Below are 15,277 nucleotides of genomic sequence, written 5' to 3'. Positions count from 1 at the left end.
GTTTATTTCCATTCTTTCATATAAGGGTATAAAGGAGAATGAAATGATTGTTACTGCAGGTCTGATACAGCATTTTTAAAAAAACAAATGGGCCACATGATCTTTCATTTTACTGAGGAACACTGTCTGGCCTTATTTAGATCTCAGAAATAAATGTTCCATCCATACTGTGTTAGTGTGCACCTAGATCCTGCTCACAGTTGGGGAGTCACAGCTTGCTTGCTTCGTCAGGAATGCTATGAATGAGCTATTTCTTTTCTGCATTTGTCTTAGTAAACTCTCCACGACATAACAAATGACATTTCCACAAGAGAAATATTATACATCAATAAATTCCAAAAATGATGGCACTGTCCTTCAGTTCAAATGAAAATGTTGTTGCACTTCAGTCTTCAGTGGATCGCTGCGACCAGATGTTTGCTTTGAATTCAGTATCTGCCGTAAAGCAGCAAGTCCGTGTTTGCCATTCGGAATATTAAAGACCATCATCTCTCTCCTCTTTCCGTGGAAGTGGAATATTGCCTGGAATTAAAAGATGTTTATTTGTATTATGCAAAATGCAATCCTGATAATGCACTCGTGTACATATTGCTCAAAAAAGTCATTTTCACTACCTCTAGGCACTTCCCAGCAAAATAATACTTGTAAAATCATTGAAGACAGCAGCTCAGTTATGATCCTTGGGCCCTATGGATTTTCTGTTGTCAGTGGGGATGAATTCACAGCTTAGCACATGTATTTTCCATCAGATTGCTCACTGAGCAACAGCTCTGGCTTTATTACTCTAGAACAGTATTGTAACTCACCCCAACTTCGGCAATTGTTAACTTTATATATTTACAGAATCATCAGCAATTTGCTTCTAGCATTTGTATTTCCAGTAATCAACTTCAAATAATTAACAATTATTTGAATAATTAACAACATCAGTGTGGGATTAATATTAACTATTCATAGATTTTTGCAGATAAATACCTTACAAAAGGTGACAAATTCCCACTGTCAACTTGCATTAAAATTAGGTTGTCAATGAAAATAGTCTTCCCTCGACAGCTGTGTAGGGACGGGGTTTGTATTCTGGAGATGGAAAGAACCAGCAGAAGGGAACCAGGAGAAATGCAGCCATGGTTGCCACCACTACCACATATACATGTCCCACCTGCAATAGAGCTTGTGGGTCCAAGATAGGACTGTATAGTCATCAAAGATCTCACCATTAAAGGAGTGGACATCATCGGATTTTGATGGACAACCGAAAAGAGAGACAGATGGCCTGGTGGAAGAAGCTGTCTCAAAGCCTGGTGGTCCTGGTTTTTATGCTGTGGTACCATTTCCCGGATGGTAGCAGCCGGAATAGTTTGTGGTTGGGGTGACTTGGGTCTCCAATGATCCTTCACACCCGTCTTTGTAAATGTCCTGAATAGTGAGAAGTTTACATCTACAGATGCACTGGGCTGTCCGCACCACTCTCTGCAGAGACCTGCGATTGAGGGAAGTACAGTTCCCATACCAGGCAGTGATGCAGCCAGTCAGGATGCTCTCAATCGTGCCCCTGTAGAAAGTTCTTAGAATTTGGGAGGCCATACCAAACTTCCTCAACTGTCTGAGGTGAAGAAGGTGCTGTTGTGCCTTTTTTTCACCACACAGGCAGCATGTACAGACCACGTGGGATCCCTGGTGATGTTTATGCCGAAGAACTTAAAGCTGTTCACCCTCTCAACTGCAGATCCATTGATGTCTATTGGGGTTAGCCTGTCTCCATTCCTCCTGTAGTCCACGACCAGCTCCTTTGTCTTTGCGACATTGAGGGAGATGTTGCTTTCTTAACATCACTCCAACCATCAGCGCCTGTATTTACTAGTTAGCCCCTTTTAGCAGCTCTTGGTCCACTGCCTCCTATGCCTTGACAATTCAAGTGCTCAGACTTCTCATGAGGCTGTATATATATCTGCATCAAGTTTCACATCCAGCCTCCTCTGTTCGAAAGGAAACGTTCAGCATATACTCTGTCTGAGGCAACATCCTGGTGAATCTCATCTGCACCCTCTCCAGTGTAATCATATCCGTCCTGGGTGGAAGCATTTTATGTCCATGTTAATCAATCATCCTGCATACTATTCACTACCCTATCTACTGTACTGGCACCTTAAAAGATTTTTGGACTTGTACTTCTACAGCCCTTTATTAAACTCCCCTAAAATGCATCACCTCACACTGATCGGAATTAGTGTATTTTTACTATTGTTCTGTAGCTAAAGCTACCTTCATTATCCAGAACACCACTAATTTTCATGTAAACTGGAAACTTACTGATAATCATTCTGTCGTCACTGATTAACAGGACTCTGAAAACAGACCGTTCTCAAATCTGAACAGAGAAATGCCATTTTTATGCAGAATTGATTAGTAGTTACAGATATCAACCAATAGGTAACCTTGTTTGTGTATGTTCAAATTCCTTATTTGCAAGATCAATCGCCACCATACAGGTGTTAAAAGTCAATAGAAACTACAAGATAACAACTGATGAGAGGCAGTCTTGGGGGAGATGTGTTTGAGAGCAGAGTTAATGGTGGAGGAAGGGAAGCCCCTTTCTTTAAAAAAGGAGGACATCTCCCTCATCCTGGAATGAAAAGTCTCACCCTGAGAGCAGATGCGGCGGATAACAACTGATAATACTTTGAAATTAATAGAGTAATTGTCCCTTAGTTGATGTGTGTGGCTTACATCCTTATCTTGTCTCTGAATCCCAAACGGCTGCAGGCTCCTGCTGTGCAGAGGGAAGATATGCTCTTCAAAGATCTTTCTTGCCTGAATTTTAACCCTTGCCATGCCACAACATCTTTACATTCAAATGTTAAATTGATGAATAGCAAGGGTCGCAGCACCAATGCCTGTTTTGCACACTTGGCTACAGGTTTCCAGTGACAAAAGCAATTGTCTGCCATCACCTCCTGTCTCCTATTACCGAGGTAATTTTGCATCTAATTTGCCAATTTCCTTGGATCCCATCGACTCTAATCTTTTATAGATTTCTACGTAGGATCTTGTCAAAGGCCTTAATGAAGTCCATATAAACCATATGAACTGCACTGCCCTCAATGTATTTAGTCATCTGCTCAACAAAAAAATTAATTCAACAGGATTGCCTACCAAGCTGATCCAGGTTGACTCTTGATGTTTTATTTAAGTAAATCTGCCTAACGGTGCGACAGTTTGAGGTTAACTTGTGGCCCAAAATACCTGAAATAATTTTACAAACTAAATCAAAAGTACATTCGGAGTGGCATTACTACAGCATGTTTAAATGATGTTTACAGCCTCTAAGAGTAGCAGAGGTTAGAACAAGAGATCTACAACTGGCTTATATGAAAGGGGGGAAAAAAATCAACCAGGGTCCTGCCCTTCATCAAGGCAGGTTCTGGTTTGGCCAAAAAATTAAGGTCAAACAGGTTGCTTGCCACATTAAAAGTCTTCCAGTCAAAAAACATCAAATTCAAGATTTTCAAAATGGAAATGTTTCTGCAGACTTTTGATCCCATGTATCTGGGCAAATGCATAATGATTTTTATTTTCTTTGATATACTACTTGGCTACATAAAGACACTTTATTTAAAAATAACATGTTGAAATTGCACTGGATATACAAAAACCTTAGATTGTCAAGATTGCTATCTATTACCCAAACATATCTGATGTTCAAGTGCAGTCCAGTCCTAAAGAACTTGGATCGGAGACCTAGTGTATTTGTATTACTAAGATTCACCAGAATAATGACAATTGAGGCATTGCAGAGCTCTTATTCTCTGTTAAGACTAAAAATAGAAACAGGATTACATTCAGAAAGGTCACATCTGCTGAATGTCATGCTTTGATTTCATTCTGAGGTAATCATGTGGGACATTTGATTAAACACACAAGAGAAAATTGGGTCTCATTTCTATTTGTGCAGGGATTTAAAAAATACAAAAAATCACTTGTAAGTAATATAATGCACGGTTAAAAGTTAACAACAAATTAATCCGGAGTATAGTTGAGGTAGTTCCTTTGTCAATCAAGTTTAGTGTCCACGCTTCTATTTATGAAAAACTATACTTAACAAAGACTGACAAATATCAAGTGTGTAAAAAGGGGCAGGATCATGCAAATAATAAATTTTAAAAATAATACTGAGTTGTAGAGTTCTTGAAAATGTGTCTATAGGTTGTTGAGTCAGTTCAGAGTTCAGGTGAGTGAAGTTATCCAGGCTGGTTAGGAGCCTACTGGTTGTAGGGTAATAACTGTTGCTGGACCTGCATTCCCTATAATGTTTGATAGCCGCCTTTACTGTTTGTGACACCACCTGTTTTTGTGTCATCTGCAAACTTTCCAGCCATCCTTATTACACTTGTTGATATAGAGGTGAAAAACAGTATGCCCAGCTCTGACCCAAGACACACATCTCTAGTCCTTTTTTTGATTTTTGGTATTGGCTCTAGGAAGTATTACTTTCAACAATAATATTCTTCACATTGGTGACCACACAATGTGCACCACAAATGCAACCAGAAGAGATTTGGTCCGTACAGAAGCTGCGAGCATTGATGATGTGTAGAATAATTAAAGAGTGCATTTTTTTTCTAAAGTTGCCTTAAGACTTTGAAAAACAAGATCAAGGATTAACTTTACTCACCACATATATTAAGAATTTGCTGTGGTATGTTGGTAAGGGTGGAACATGCAACAAAATCAACAACATTCACAATTCTGACTTCTAGCTCAACTCATAAATAACAACTCCTTGTAAGTGCCCATGTCTGAAGACCTGGTGAAATCAGAATCATGTTATGTCCGGTACTTGCCCCACAAAATCTTTTGAGTCCCAGGTGGTAAATAGAAGCTCTTTGGCCAACGGTGGCAAGTGCAGATCTTGCATTGGGAAATATTCAATGGGGATTATTTTCTATCAACGAAAATCTGGTAGCCAGTACATTTCCATTTTATAACTAGGGAACATACTGAAAATCAGAACATTCATGAAGATTGATTGCAAAAATCATCAGCTATGGCCATTTACCTGGAGGTGCCACGAAGTATTCCTCTACAACTTGCCTTGCATTGCTCAAGACCGCCTCTGTGCAGTAACCATCTGTGACTTCATCCGCACGCAGATACAAAGGCCTATGTGGGGGGAAATAAATAAATATACTTGTAATATAATTGAATGGTTCTTTTTCGATAGCTTATACTTGACTCGGTATCCATCTTAGAGTCAGAGCGATAGAGCATGGATTTGGGTTGTTTGGCTGACCATAGTGCCCACCCAATTAGACCCAATTTAAGCCTATATTCCTCTAAACCCCACTCTGACATGTATATATCCAAGTGCTTCTTAAATGATATGACTCTACCTGCCTCAACCACTTCCTCTGGCAGCTCATTCCATATACTCACTATCCTCTGGGTGAAAAAGTTGCCCCTCAGTTCCCTTTAAAATCTTTTCCCTTTTACCCTAAACCTATGCCCCCTAGTTCTAAACTCCCTTACCCTGGGGAAAAGACTGCTACGATCCATCATGATTTTCAACATTTCTATAAGGTCACTCCCAATCTACGTGTCAAGGAATAAAAACCCAGCCTATCCCACTTTGGATTAGGATCCAGATTGTTTTTACTGTTTTTCCTTGGAGTTTTAGCCTTTGCATTTCGATTGCTTACATGTTTGTATAATCATCTATTTTTCCTATAAACTTTTAGTAACTTGTAATGCATTTGATTCTAAACTTCTGTAGTCTCATCTGCAAAGCTGAAATGTGATTCAGTCAGCACCTGCTAAACAGATTCTTCATCTAAACCAGTCCAGGTGGTTTGCAGTATAAAAAGAAAGCATATGCCTAAGTTGCTGTTACTTACTTCTTACTTGCCTTGCCTTCATCAGACCCTGTCTGACCCATACTATGATGAACATCTAATAAATGACTGTAACCATAAGATGTGGGCTTCATTCTTAACTTCTGAAGAACTCTGTGGATCTAATACCTTCTAGTCTTGGCAATATCCATCCAAATCTTTTCTGCATTCTCCATTTTAACCACATCTTTGCTAAACAGTGTGTCCTGACCGATGCAGACCAGCATGCTAAATAACCTTTTCACCACTCTATCAATTCCAAATAACCATGCACTTGTACTATTAGGTCTCTATGTTTCATTACACCACTTACAACTACCATTCATAGTACAACTCTACATTGGTTTGACGTTCCAAAATGCATCATCTCACTCTTATTTGTATTGAAATCTATTTTAAACTCCTCAGCCCATTTCACGAATTGATCAAGATCACCCTTGTAATCTATGGTAATGTCCTTCACCATCAGCAATAGAATCGGAATCAGGTTTAATATCACCAGCATATGTCGTGAAATTTGTCGTGAATCGCCAAGTGTGTGCCTACAGGCTTCGATACCTCCTTCCCGACGGTAGCAATGAAAAGAGGGCACGAACTGGGTGGTGGGGGTCCTTAATGATGGATGCCAACTTTCTAAGGCCCCCCACCCCAAAACCAGATGGTGATGCAGCCCAATATCATGACACCTGCAAATTTACTGATCAGCCCTGCGCATTCACATCTAAACTGTATATACAAATATCAAATAATAAGGGTCCTAGCAGTGATCCCTGTAGCATACCCCCAAGTCACCAGCCCCATTCCAAGAAACAACGTTCAATTATCTCTGAGCCAATTGTGAATCTGCTTAACAAATTCTCCATGGTTTCCATGGGATCTAATCTTCCAAATCAGCATACCATGTGGGACCTTGTCAAAGCCCGTGCTAAAGTCTATATGGACAACATCCACTACCTCATCTACCTTTTTTGCCTACCTCTTCAAGGAACTTTAAAAGGATAATCGAGCACAGTTTTCCATGCACAGAGCCATGTTGACTCCAGCTAATCTGACTGTCTACCCAAATGCTAGTAGATCCTATCCCTCAGAATACCTTCCTGTAACTTCCCCACCACTGACATCAGGCTAACCGGCCTGTAGTTCCCTGAAACTAAGAGCAGTAAATTCACTAATGAATATTCGATGCTGTAGACCCTGTAAACTTCAGTATAGCTCTGGGAGGTGTTACTGCTAACATTAGTGAGGAGAGTGTGCACCACACTGACAACCAGAACAGGGTAGACTGTATGCAAAGAAGCTGAAAGCCTTGATGATGTCAAGACTAATTAAGAAGTGCTATTTGGTTTAATTTGCCTTCAGAGGTTCAGGAAAACAAGATCGAGATATTGTAGATATCAATAGTTAAAGTGCACAGGTGGCTACTGGTAAAATAAAGGAAATTCCCTGAACTACCTTCGCAGATATGTAAAAGACAACCTAGTGCTTACAGCACCATCTACAAAAACGGACTCTTTTCACACATTTTCTAACATTGCAAAGGTTAGAGTCATGGTGTCATAGACATAGAGTACAGAAGCAGGCCCTTTGGCCCATCAAGTCCATGCTGAACTATTATTCTGCCTAGTCCCATCGACCTGCATGTGGACCATAGCCCTCCATACCCTTCCCATCCATGTATTTACCCAAACTTCTCCTAAATGTTGAAATCAAACCTTCATCCACCACTTCCACCAGCAACTCATTCCAGTCTCATCTCCCTCTGAGTGAACATGTTCTCCTTAAACATTTCACCTTTCACCCTTAACCCATGACCGGTAGTTGTGCACACCAATATACACATCCCAATATATGTTAAAAACTGGACTTTTAAACTAAAATCATTCAAATATTATAGCTATAACCAGACAGTGGCTACTGGCAATGGCTCTCGGTTTGTTATTTTCTACTTGTTTCTTTATCTTCTCATTGCAGGCTTATTTTTCCCTTTAGCCATTTCCATTTGGTTACAGATTTTCTCTTTTGCAATTTACATCCCCACCCCCCTCTCCCCAGTTCTCTTTCTGTACCTCTATCACATCTAAAACTGTTTTCAGTATTGTCAAATGGTCATTGACCTGAGGCACTAAATCTTGCTGCAGATACTGTCTGATCTGCCAAGCATTTGTAGCAACTTCTGTTCCTCTCTACCCAAGGCTGGCAAATTCTCTGCAACGGATTAGAAATTGTAAATTACAAGAAATTTACCTGGATGCAGGATTTAGGATTAACGAGTCATTGGAATACTCCTTGTTTCTTTGCACCTCAATTAGATCTTTAGTGCAATCAAATACACTACAGTCCTAGCAACCTGGGTTCGATTCCCGCTGCGGTCTGTAAGGAGTTTGTACGTCCTCCCCGTGACCGCGTGGGTTTCCTCCGGGTGCTCCAATTTCCTCAAAGATGTAGGAGTTAGTAAGTTAATGCGTAAACGGGCAGCGTGGGCTCATTGAGTCAAAAGGGCCAGTTACCGTGCTGTACCTCTAAGAAAAGAAAGGTTCTGGGATGCTGTGCAGCACCAACAGTAAATGCCATTTCGCTTCTAACCGACTGTGAATAGCACTGTGTTCTCTTAGTTTCTCTAGCTAAAAGGTCATGAGGCCCATCACATAAACAAACAATTCTTTTGACTGCAATACAGTTGTAGATTTATACAACAGAGAAATGGCCCTTCAGCCCACATGTCCAGACTCACCTTCTTGCCCACCCACACTAATCCCATTTGCCTACATTAGTTTGGTATGCTATACCGCGCCTACTCCAGTTATCTGTCAAACAATACAAACGTATCTGATTCCACCACCTTCTCTGGCAAAGCCGCTGTGTCAAAACCTTCCCCACTCAAATCCCCTTTAACATTTCTTCCTCTCACCTTAAACTCGAATATTCTTGTTTTGATACCCCTTCAATGGAGGAAATAATTCTGACTGTTTTAGTTCAGCACATTAAAAGGCCCTTCTAGCCCAATGAGCTCGCGATGCCCAATTACACCCAGAGGAAACCCACTTGATCACGAGAGAATGTCCTTACAGACAGCGGTTGTTTTGTTATATTTCATAACTCTAGAGCTGATTAAAAGAAAATCACGGGAGTCGGGATGCATCTGTACTTAGTTTCTTTTCTTTAGTGAGGCATTCACGTATGACTTGGACATTTCGAGTACTTTTACATATAACCCATAATGAACTATGTAAACAAAGAGTGCTCAATCAAACAATATATTTACAATGTTACCCAAATATTACTGAAATGATAAATACACTACAGTATTGAACGCAGGTCATTGTCGCTGTAGTGTTACGCTACCATGTTGCCTATAATTCTGTCTGCTCTGTACATGCATCTTATAAATTTATATACCTCTGTCAGCTCAGCCTTCAGCCTCCTCTGCATCAGGGAAAACCAGCTCAACCTAACCAATCTCTCCCCATAACTTAAGTCCTCTAATTTGGCAAATATCCTGGTGAATCTCCTCTGCACTCTCTCCAGCATAGTTCAAAATTCCCCAGCATCTCTTTCAAAATCAAAACAAATTCAAGAATAAACTCTTCTCAGGCTTCCAGCCAAGTACAGATATCAATTAGAACCAACATTTCAAAACATCAGTTATAATCGATATCTGTACCTGTCTGGAAGCCCGAGAAGAGCTTATTCATCATATACCTGTACGCCAGGAAAGCACTAGGTCCAAATTCAAGAGTATTTCACAGTTCTCCACAACTCTAATGAAAGACAGTGCAAAAAGTCTATACCAAGATCACGCTGCTTAAGTGCAGGCAGTTTCTCTCAGGATAGAGGTGTCTCTGTCGAGGTCTGTGTTCATCCGTCATCCCAAACTGGCCCTGAGAAGCTGCTGGTAAGATGATTTCTCAGGAGGTATAGGAATAGACTACATAACCACTTCAGCTTCTGCCTCCGTTCAAGATTGCTCTGACCTTGGTTGCTGCTCAGATCTAGGTTGCTGTTCCACTTACCTGCTTGTTCCCCATAACCTGTGACTCCCCAGTATTTCAAAAATCTGTCTCAGCGTTGAATACATTTTATGATTCAGCTTCCTCAGTTCTTTCGGCTAGAGAATTCAAAGATGCATAATCCTCTATGGAAAGATTTCTCCTTAACACTCTCGACATCCTAATCTAGAACATATAGTGTACCAATGCCACCATCCTGCAGATCATGAAAGGTTAACCAATTCTCTTTCCGTGTATTCTGTTTGATTTGCTGAGTATCACCAAGGAGTTGCATCTTTATCCTAAAGCATTTGTGTCTATAGATTTACAAATAGACAACCACTTTACAATCATATATTAAGAGGCAGCTGTTACCGATTCTCCAGTACTGAGTCCATGGGCTCCACTCCCTCAGTGTCAACAACATGCAGCTGGTTGGCAAATTGTATGGCACTTGCCAGTCTTTGCACTCCTTCCTGATTCCGAAAATCTACAAGTGCCAGGCGCTCCAGGTGGTCGACCATCTCCATGGATACCTACAGTTTTTCCAGGTAAAGAAATGGAGCTCATTAGTGTAACATCCCAACCCCAAAATCAGCAGACTGTAGCACACTGAGAACTAAGCCTGGGCTGATCATCAAGCAGCCCCACCATCTCCCACCAGTTAAAGTACATTTATTATCAAAGTACATACATGTCACCATAAGCTCCTTGAGATTTATTTTCTTGCATCAACAGGAAAATAAAGAAATGCAACAGAATTAATGAAAACAACTATACATAAATACTGACAACCAACCAGTGTGCAAAATAAGTCAATAAAAAAAACCACTGAGAACACGGGCTGTAAAGAGCCCCAGAGAGAGAGTCTGTGGGTTGCAGAATCAGTTCAGAGTTGAGGTGAGTGAAGATATCCACGCTGGTTCAGGAGCCTGATGGTTGTCGGGTAATAACTGTTCCTGGACCTGGTGGTGTGGGACTTAAGGCTTCTGTACCCTCTGCCCGATGGAGGTAGCGAGAAGAGAGCATGGCATGGATGATGGATGCTGCTTTCCTGAGGCAGCGCTCCTTGTAAATGTGCACAGTGGTGGGGAGGGTTTCTCCCGTGATGGGCTGGGCCATATCCACCACTTTCTGCAGACATTGTGAAGCACTTTAAACTGTGTATATCAAGCTAACGTGGTGAAGACAGAGTCCCTGGACTCAGGGTTGTACAGTTGTTCTTCAGCCTGCCATTTCCTTGCTGACCCCTTTGCCCAAAGTGTTCCTATATAGGAGACCTCCAAAAAAGTCCCACTCTGACTCCAATGACACCGATTACCTAACAGGTTCTATCATCGGGCGTCTTGCACCCCTCGTGTACAAGCAGTCTTCCTGTGCTGTTCTTGACAGGTTGCATCTACAGGCTGACTATACAGACCCAAGGCCAGGCTGTATGCACGTGAATTTCAGGCAGCGATTGCTACAGTGCAATCAACAATGGACACACAGTTTACGGGCCGGCTCCCTCCTCCTCCAAAAGGGATCCGATTGCCGCAATCCTACCCCCACTTCAGAAATGCAGCAATGGGATCAACGTAATAAAACCTCCGTTCTTGCTGCCAATCCTGTAGCAGAGTCACGACGACTGGTTTTCAGCTACTTTCAGAATCCGCTGCAGCTTGCTTACCTCCGGAGGCTGGCTGAACTCACTGGGCTTCCAGGTTGGACTCCTGGGCACCTATGAAGATTGAGAATAATAATAATTAACAGAATACCAACTGCAAGTGCTCATGGTGTTCAAAGTAAATTTATTATCAAAGTACATATATGTCACCATATACAACCTGGAAATTCAGTTTCTTGCAGGCATTTACAGGAACAATTAAGAAATACAAGAGAATTTTTAAAAATACAAACAATGACTGGCAAATACCCAAAATGCAAAAGACACAAACTGTGCAAATATTTTAAAAAAATATTAAGAACATGATAAACACAAGAGATTCAGCTCCTCAGGGTCAATATCACAAATGACCTGACTTGGTCCAACCAAGCACAGTCCACTGCCAAGAAGACCCATCAGTGCCTTTACTTCCTGAGAAAACTAAAGAAATTTGGCCTGTCCCCTAAAACCCTCACTAATTTTTATAGATGCACCGTAGAAAGCATTCTTCTAGGGTGCGTCACAACCTGGTATGGAAGTCCTGTCCAAGACCAGAAGAAGCTGCAGAAGATCGTGAACACGGCGCAGCACATCACACAAACCAATCTTCCATCCTTGGACTCACTTTACACTGCACGCTGTCGGAGCAGTGCTGCCAGGATAATCACGGACACGACCCACCCAGCCAACACACTTTTCGTCCCTCTTCCCTCCGGGAGAAGGCTCAGGAGCTTGAAGACTCGTACGGCCAGATTTGGGAACAGCTTCTTTCCAACTGTGATAAGACTGCTGAATGGATCCTGACCCGGATCTGGGCCGTACCCTCCAAATATCCGGACCTGCCTCTCGGTTTTTTTTTGCACTACCTTACTTTCCCTTTTCTATTTTCTATTTATGATTTATAATTTAAAATTGTAATATTTACTATCGATTTGTACTCCAGGGAGCACGAAGAGCAGAATCAAATATCGCTGTGATGATTGTACGCTCTGGTATCAATTGTTTGGCGACAATGAAGTATAAAGATTCTGCAGACGATGGCAATCCAGAGTAACACACACAAAACGCTGAAGGAACTCAGCAGTTCCGGCAGCAAACCTCGTCAGTATTGAGAACACAACTGGCGAAACGGTTGACTAAACCAGTCCTCGCTACTTGTTAATGGAAGGACAAAGGAGCTTGTGCCTTTGTGCAATGGGAGAACTACGCCACAGTTTGAACCACAGTCATACAGAGTGGAAGCAGGTCCCTTGGCTCGCCATCAAGCCGAATAAGGTTTATCACCACTGACAAATGTTGTGAAATTTGTTGTTTTGTGCCAGCAGCACAGTGCAAGGCAAATAAAATGACGGTACTTTCAGTTACAATTATTAACAAGTTATGCGAAAGAGGAATAGCAAGGTTGTGTTCTGGGGTTCATGGACCGTTCAGAAATCTGAAGGTGGAGGGAAAGAAGCTGTTCCTAAAACGCTGAGCTTGGGTTCTCCGGTTCCTGTATCTCTGCCCTCTGGGGGTAATGAGAAGAGGGCATGCCCAGGGTGGTGAAGGCCCCCATGACAGATGCCTTCCTTGAAGCACCACCTTTTAAAGATGTTCTTAGTGATGGAACTGGCTGAGTTTACAATCTGCAGCCTCTTTTGATCCTGTGCATCGAGTCTCCATACCAGGCTGAAATGCATAGTCAGAATGCTCTCAACTGTAAATATACAGAAACTTGCTAGAGTCTTTTTTACAAAATCGCCTCAAACTCCTAATATAATATAGATACCGGCATGCCTTCTTCATGATTTTAACAATGCATTAGGTCCAGGACAGCTCCCCTAAGATGTTGACACCAAGGAACTTGAAGCTTTCCATCGCCGACACTTCAAAGAGGACTGGTGTGAGTTCTCTCAACTTCCCCTTTCAGGAGTCCACCATCAATTGCTTGGTCTTCCTGAGGTTGCAATTACTTAAACAAACCCCAGTTACCACCAGCCAGCCCACGGACTTTCTGTGCATCAGAAATTCAAGTGGTTATCTGGATCCAGCAACAAGCAGGGAATGAAGCCCTAATGAAGTAAGGGAAATTGGCCTAGAGAATATTTTCAGTCCTGCTAATTGGCTGGTATTTTGTGGACGGGATGAAGTGTAACACAGTGGAAAATGGCAGGTGCACAAAATTGTAAGTGACAATACAAACACCAAGTCTGGAGGTGGGTGGAAGTGTAATGTTCTGTTAGCGGTCGTACAGAAGGATCTGTTACGGGTACACCTACAGGGAAGGTGTGTTCTACAATACTTCAGTAATCCTGGAGAACAGAAACATCCTACCACATATGGTAAACTCAAATGTAGCTCCAACCTCGACACCGTCCCACAGTAATTATCTGTTCCAGCCTTGCCACCATATGTGGCAAGAATTTTAAAATGCCCTATACAAGTGAAAAACTGGGAAGAGGAGGACATGACAGAGGAATCTCAGAGACACCATAATCGTGACCATCTTCGAGAAAGTCTGATTATGGTGATTACAGAGGCTGTGACTGGAAAGTCATTGCTGTGACCCTCCCAATGGCTGAACAACTGTTCCCCACAGTGTAGAATCCATCTCTTCAAATGCACTGTGATAGCAGCTTATTAACACGCAAATTTCATCAGTCAGGAAGAATGTGAGGCATCAACATCTTCAAATCAGGCTGACTGCAGAAATGTGTCTCATTGTCCCATTGCATCTTTCAATCTCCCTTGCTACAATGCTCCATCTCCCCTCCAAGATTCCCATCGGGGTGGAAATAAAAGTCCTTCTCGGTTTTCAGGGACTGCCTTGAAGGGGGTGAAGCCAAAAGCAGCAATTTCTACCGATGGTCGGCCGACAGGTCACGGAGGAGAGAGGGGAGGGGATGAGGAGAGATGATGGAGGGGATGAGGAGAGAGGGGAGGGGAATGAGGAGAGAGGGGAGGGGAATGAGGAGAGAGGGGAGGGGAATGAGGAGAGAGGGGAGGGGAATGAGGAGAGAGGGGAGGGGATGAGGAGAGATGATGGAGGGGATGAGGAGAGGTGATGGAGGGGATGAGGAGAGGTGATGGAGGGGATGAGGAGAGGTGATGGAGGGGATGAGGAGAGGTGATGGAGGGGATGAGGAGAGGTGATGGAGGGGATGAGGAGAGGTGATGGAGGGGATGAGGAGAGGTGATGGAGGGGATGAGGAGAGAGGGGAGGGGATGAGGAGAGATGATGGAGGGTGGAGAAGGAGAGAGATGTGGGAGAACGGAGGCGGCAGGTTCCTCCCTCCCGGGACGAGGCCCCATCCTCCGGCCGGCCTGCCCTACCTTGCTCCGCCTCTGTTGAAGCACGGACGCCGCAGCCGCCTCCTCGGTGCCGGCCGGTCCCGTTCCTCCTGCAGCCCAAGGAATCGCCGCCCGGGCAGGCCGAAGCCATGCCGGTAGCAGCACCCACCGACCGAGGCCCCACATCCCGGCAGCGGTCAAGGGAAGGGAAGGGAAGGCTCGGCCCTGGCTCGTGGCCCCGCCCCATGGGGAGGGAACAGCTCTGAGGCCCGAAACCCGGCCGGAGACTGCAAACACCGCGGGGAGTGACTCAGTGAACGGCAGGCTGAATTGGTAACCCCACACACCCTCGGCGAAAACTGCAGAATGGATCAATAACCCCACACACCCACGGCGAAAACCAGCAGACTGAGACAATAATCTCAAAAAACCTAATCTCAATAACCCTACCAATCTATAACTAGCAAACTGCATAAGTAACCCCACAG

The 15,277-nt window shown here is 43.0% G+C and overlaps 1 protein-coding gene across 1 annotated transcript; it reads right to left on the bottom strand.

Moving 5' to 3' along the window:
* Positions 1 to 386: 386 nt before the first annotated feature.
* On the bottom strand, positions 387 to 15,062 carry gatc (glutamyl-tRNA amidotransferase subunit C). Its single transcript, XM_063034599.1, has 5 exons — positions 14,832 to 15,062; positions 11,544 to 11,594; positions 10,250 to 10,410; positions 5,057 to 5,160; positions 387 to 522 (listed from the first exon to the last, which is right to left on the bottom strand). The coding sequence occupies exons 1-5, from the start codon at positions 14,973 to 14,975 to the stop codon at positions 476 to 478; spliced, it is 507 nt and encodes a 168-aa protein (XP_062890669.1). The 5' UTR covers positions 14,976 to 15,062; the 3' UTR covers positions 387 to 475.
* Between the last annotated feature and the right edge of the window lie 215 nt (positions 15,063 to 15,277).

This window comes from Mobula hypostoma, chromosome 27 (genome assembly GCF_963921235.1).
Source record: "Mobula hypostoma chromosome 27, sMobHyp1.1, whole genome shotgun sequence".
Lineage (NCBI taxonomy): Eukaryota > Metazoa > Chordata > Chondrichthyes > Myliobatiformes > Myliobatidae > Mobula > Mobula hypostoma.
This window is presented reverse-complemented; position numbering and strand designations above follow the sequence as displayed.

Bases quoted from the DNA above. Each gene is read 5' to 3' on its own strand.
- gatc (XM_063034599.1), bottom strand. From the start codon at position 14,975: ATGTGGGGCCTCGGTCGGTGGGTGCTGCTACCGGCATGGCTTCGGCCT. The intron at 11,595-14,831 runs GTAGGGCAGGCC...CAATCTTCATAG, and splicing joins TTCAACAGAGGCGGAGCAAG to GTGCCCAGGAGTCCAACCTG. The intron at 523-5,056 runs GTAAATGGCCAT...TTTTAATTCCAG, and splicing joins ATACTTCGTGGCACCTCCAG to GCAATATTCCACTTCCACGG.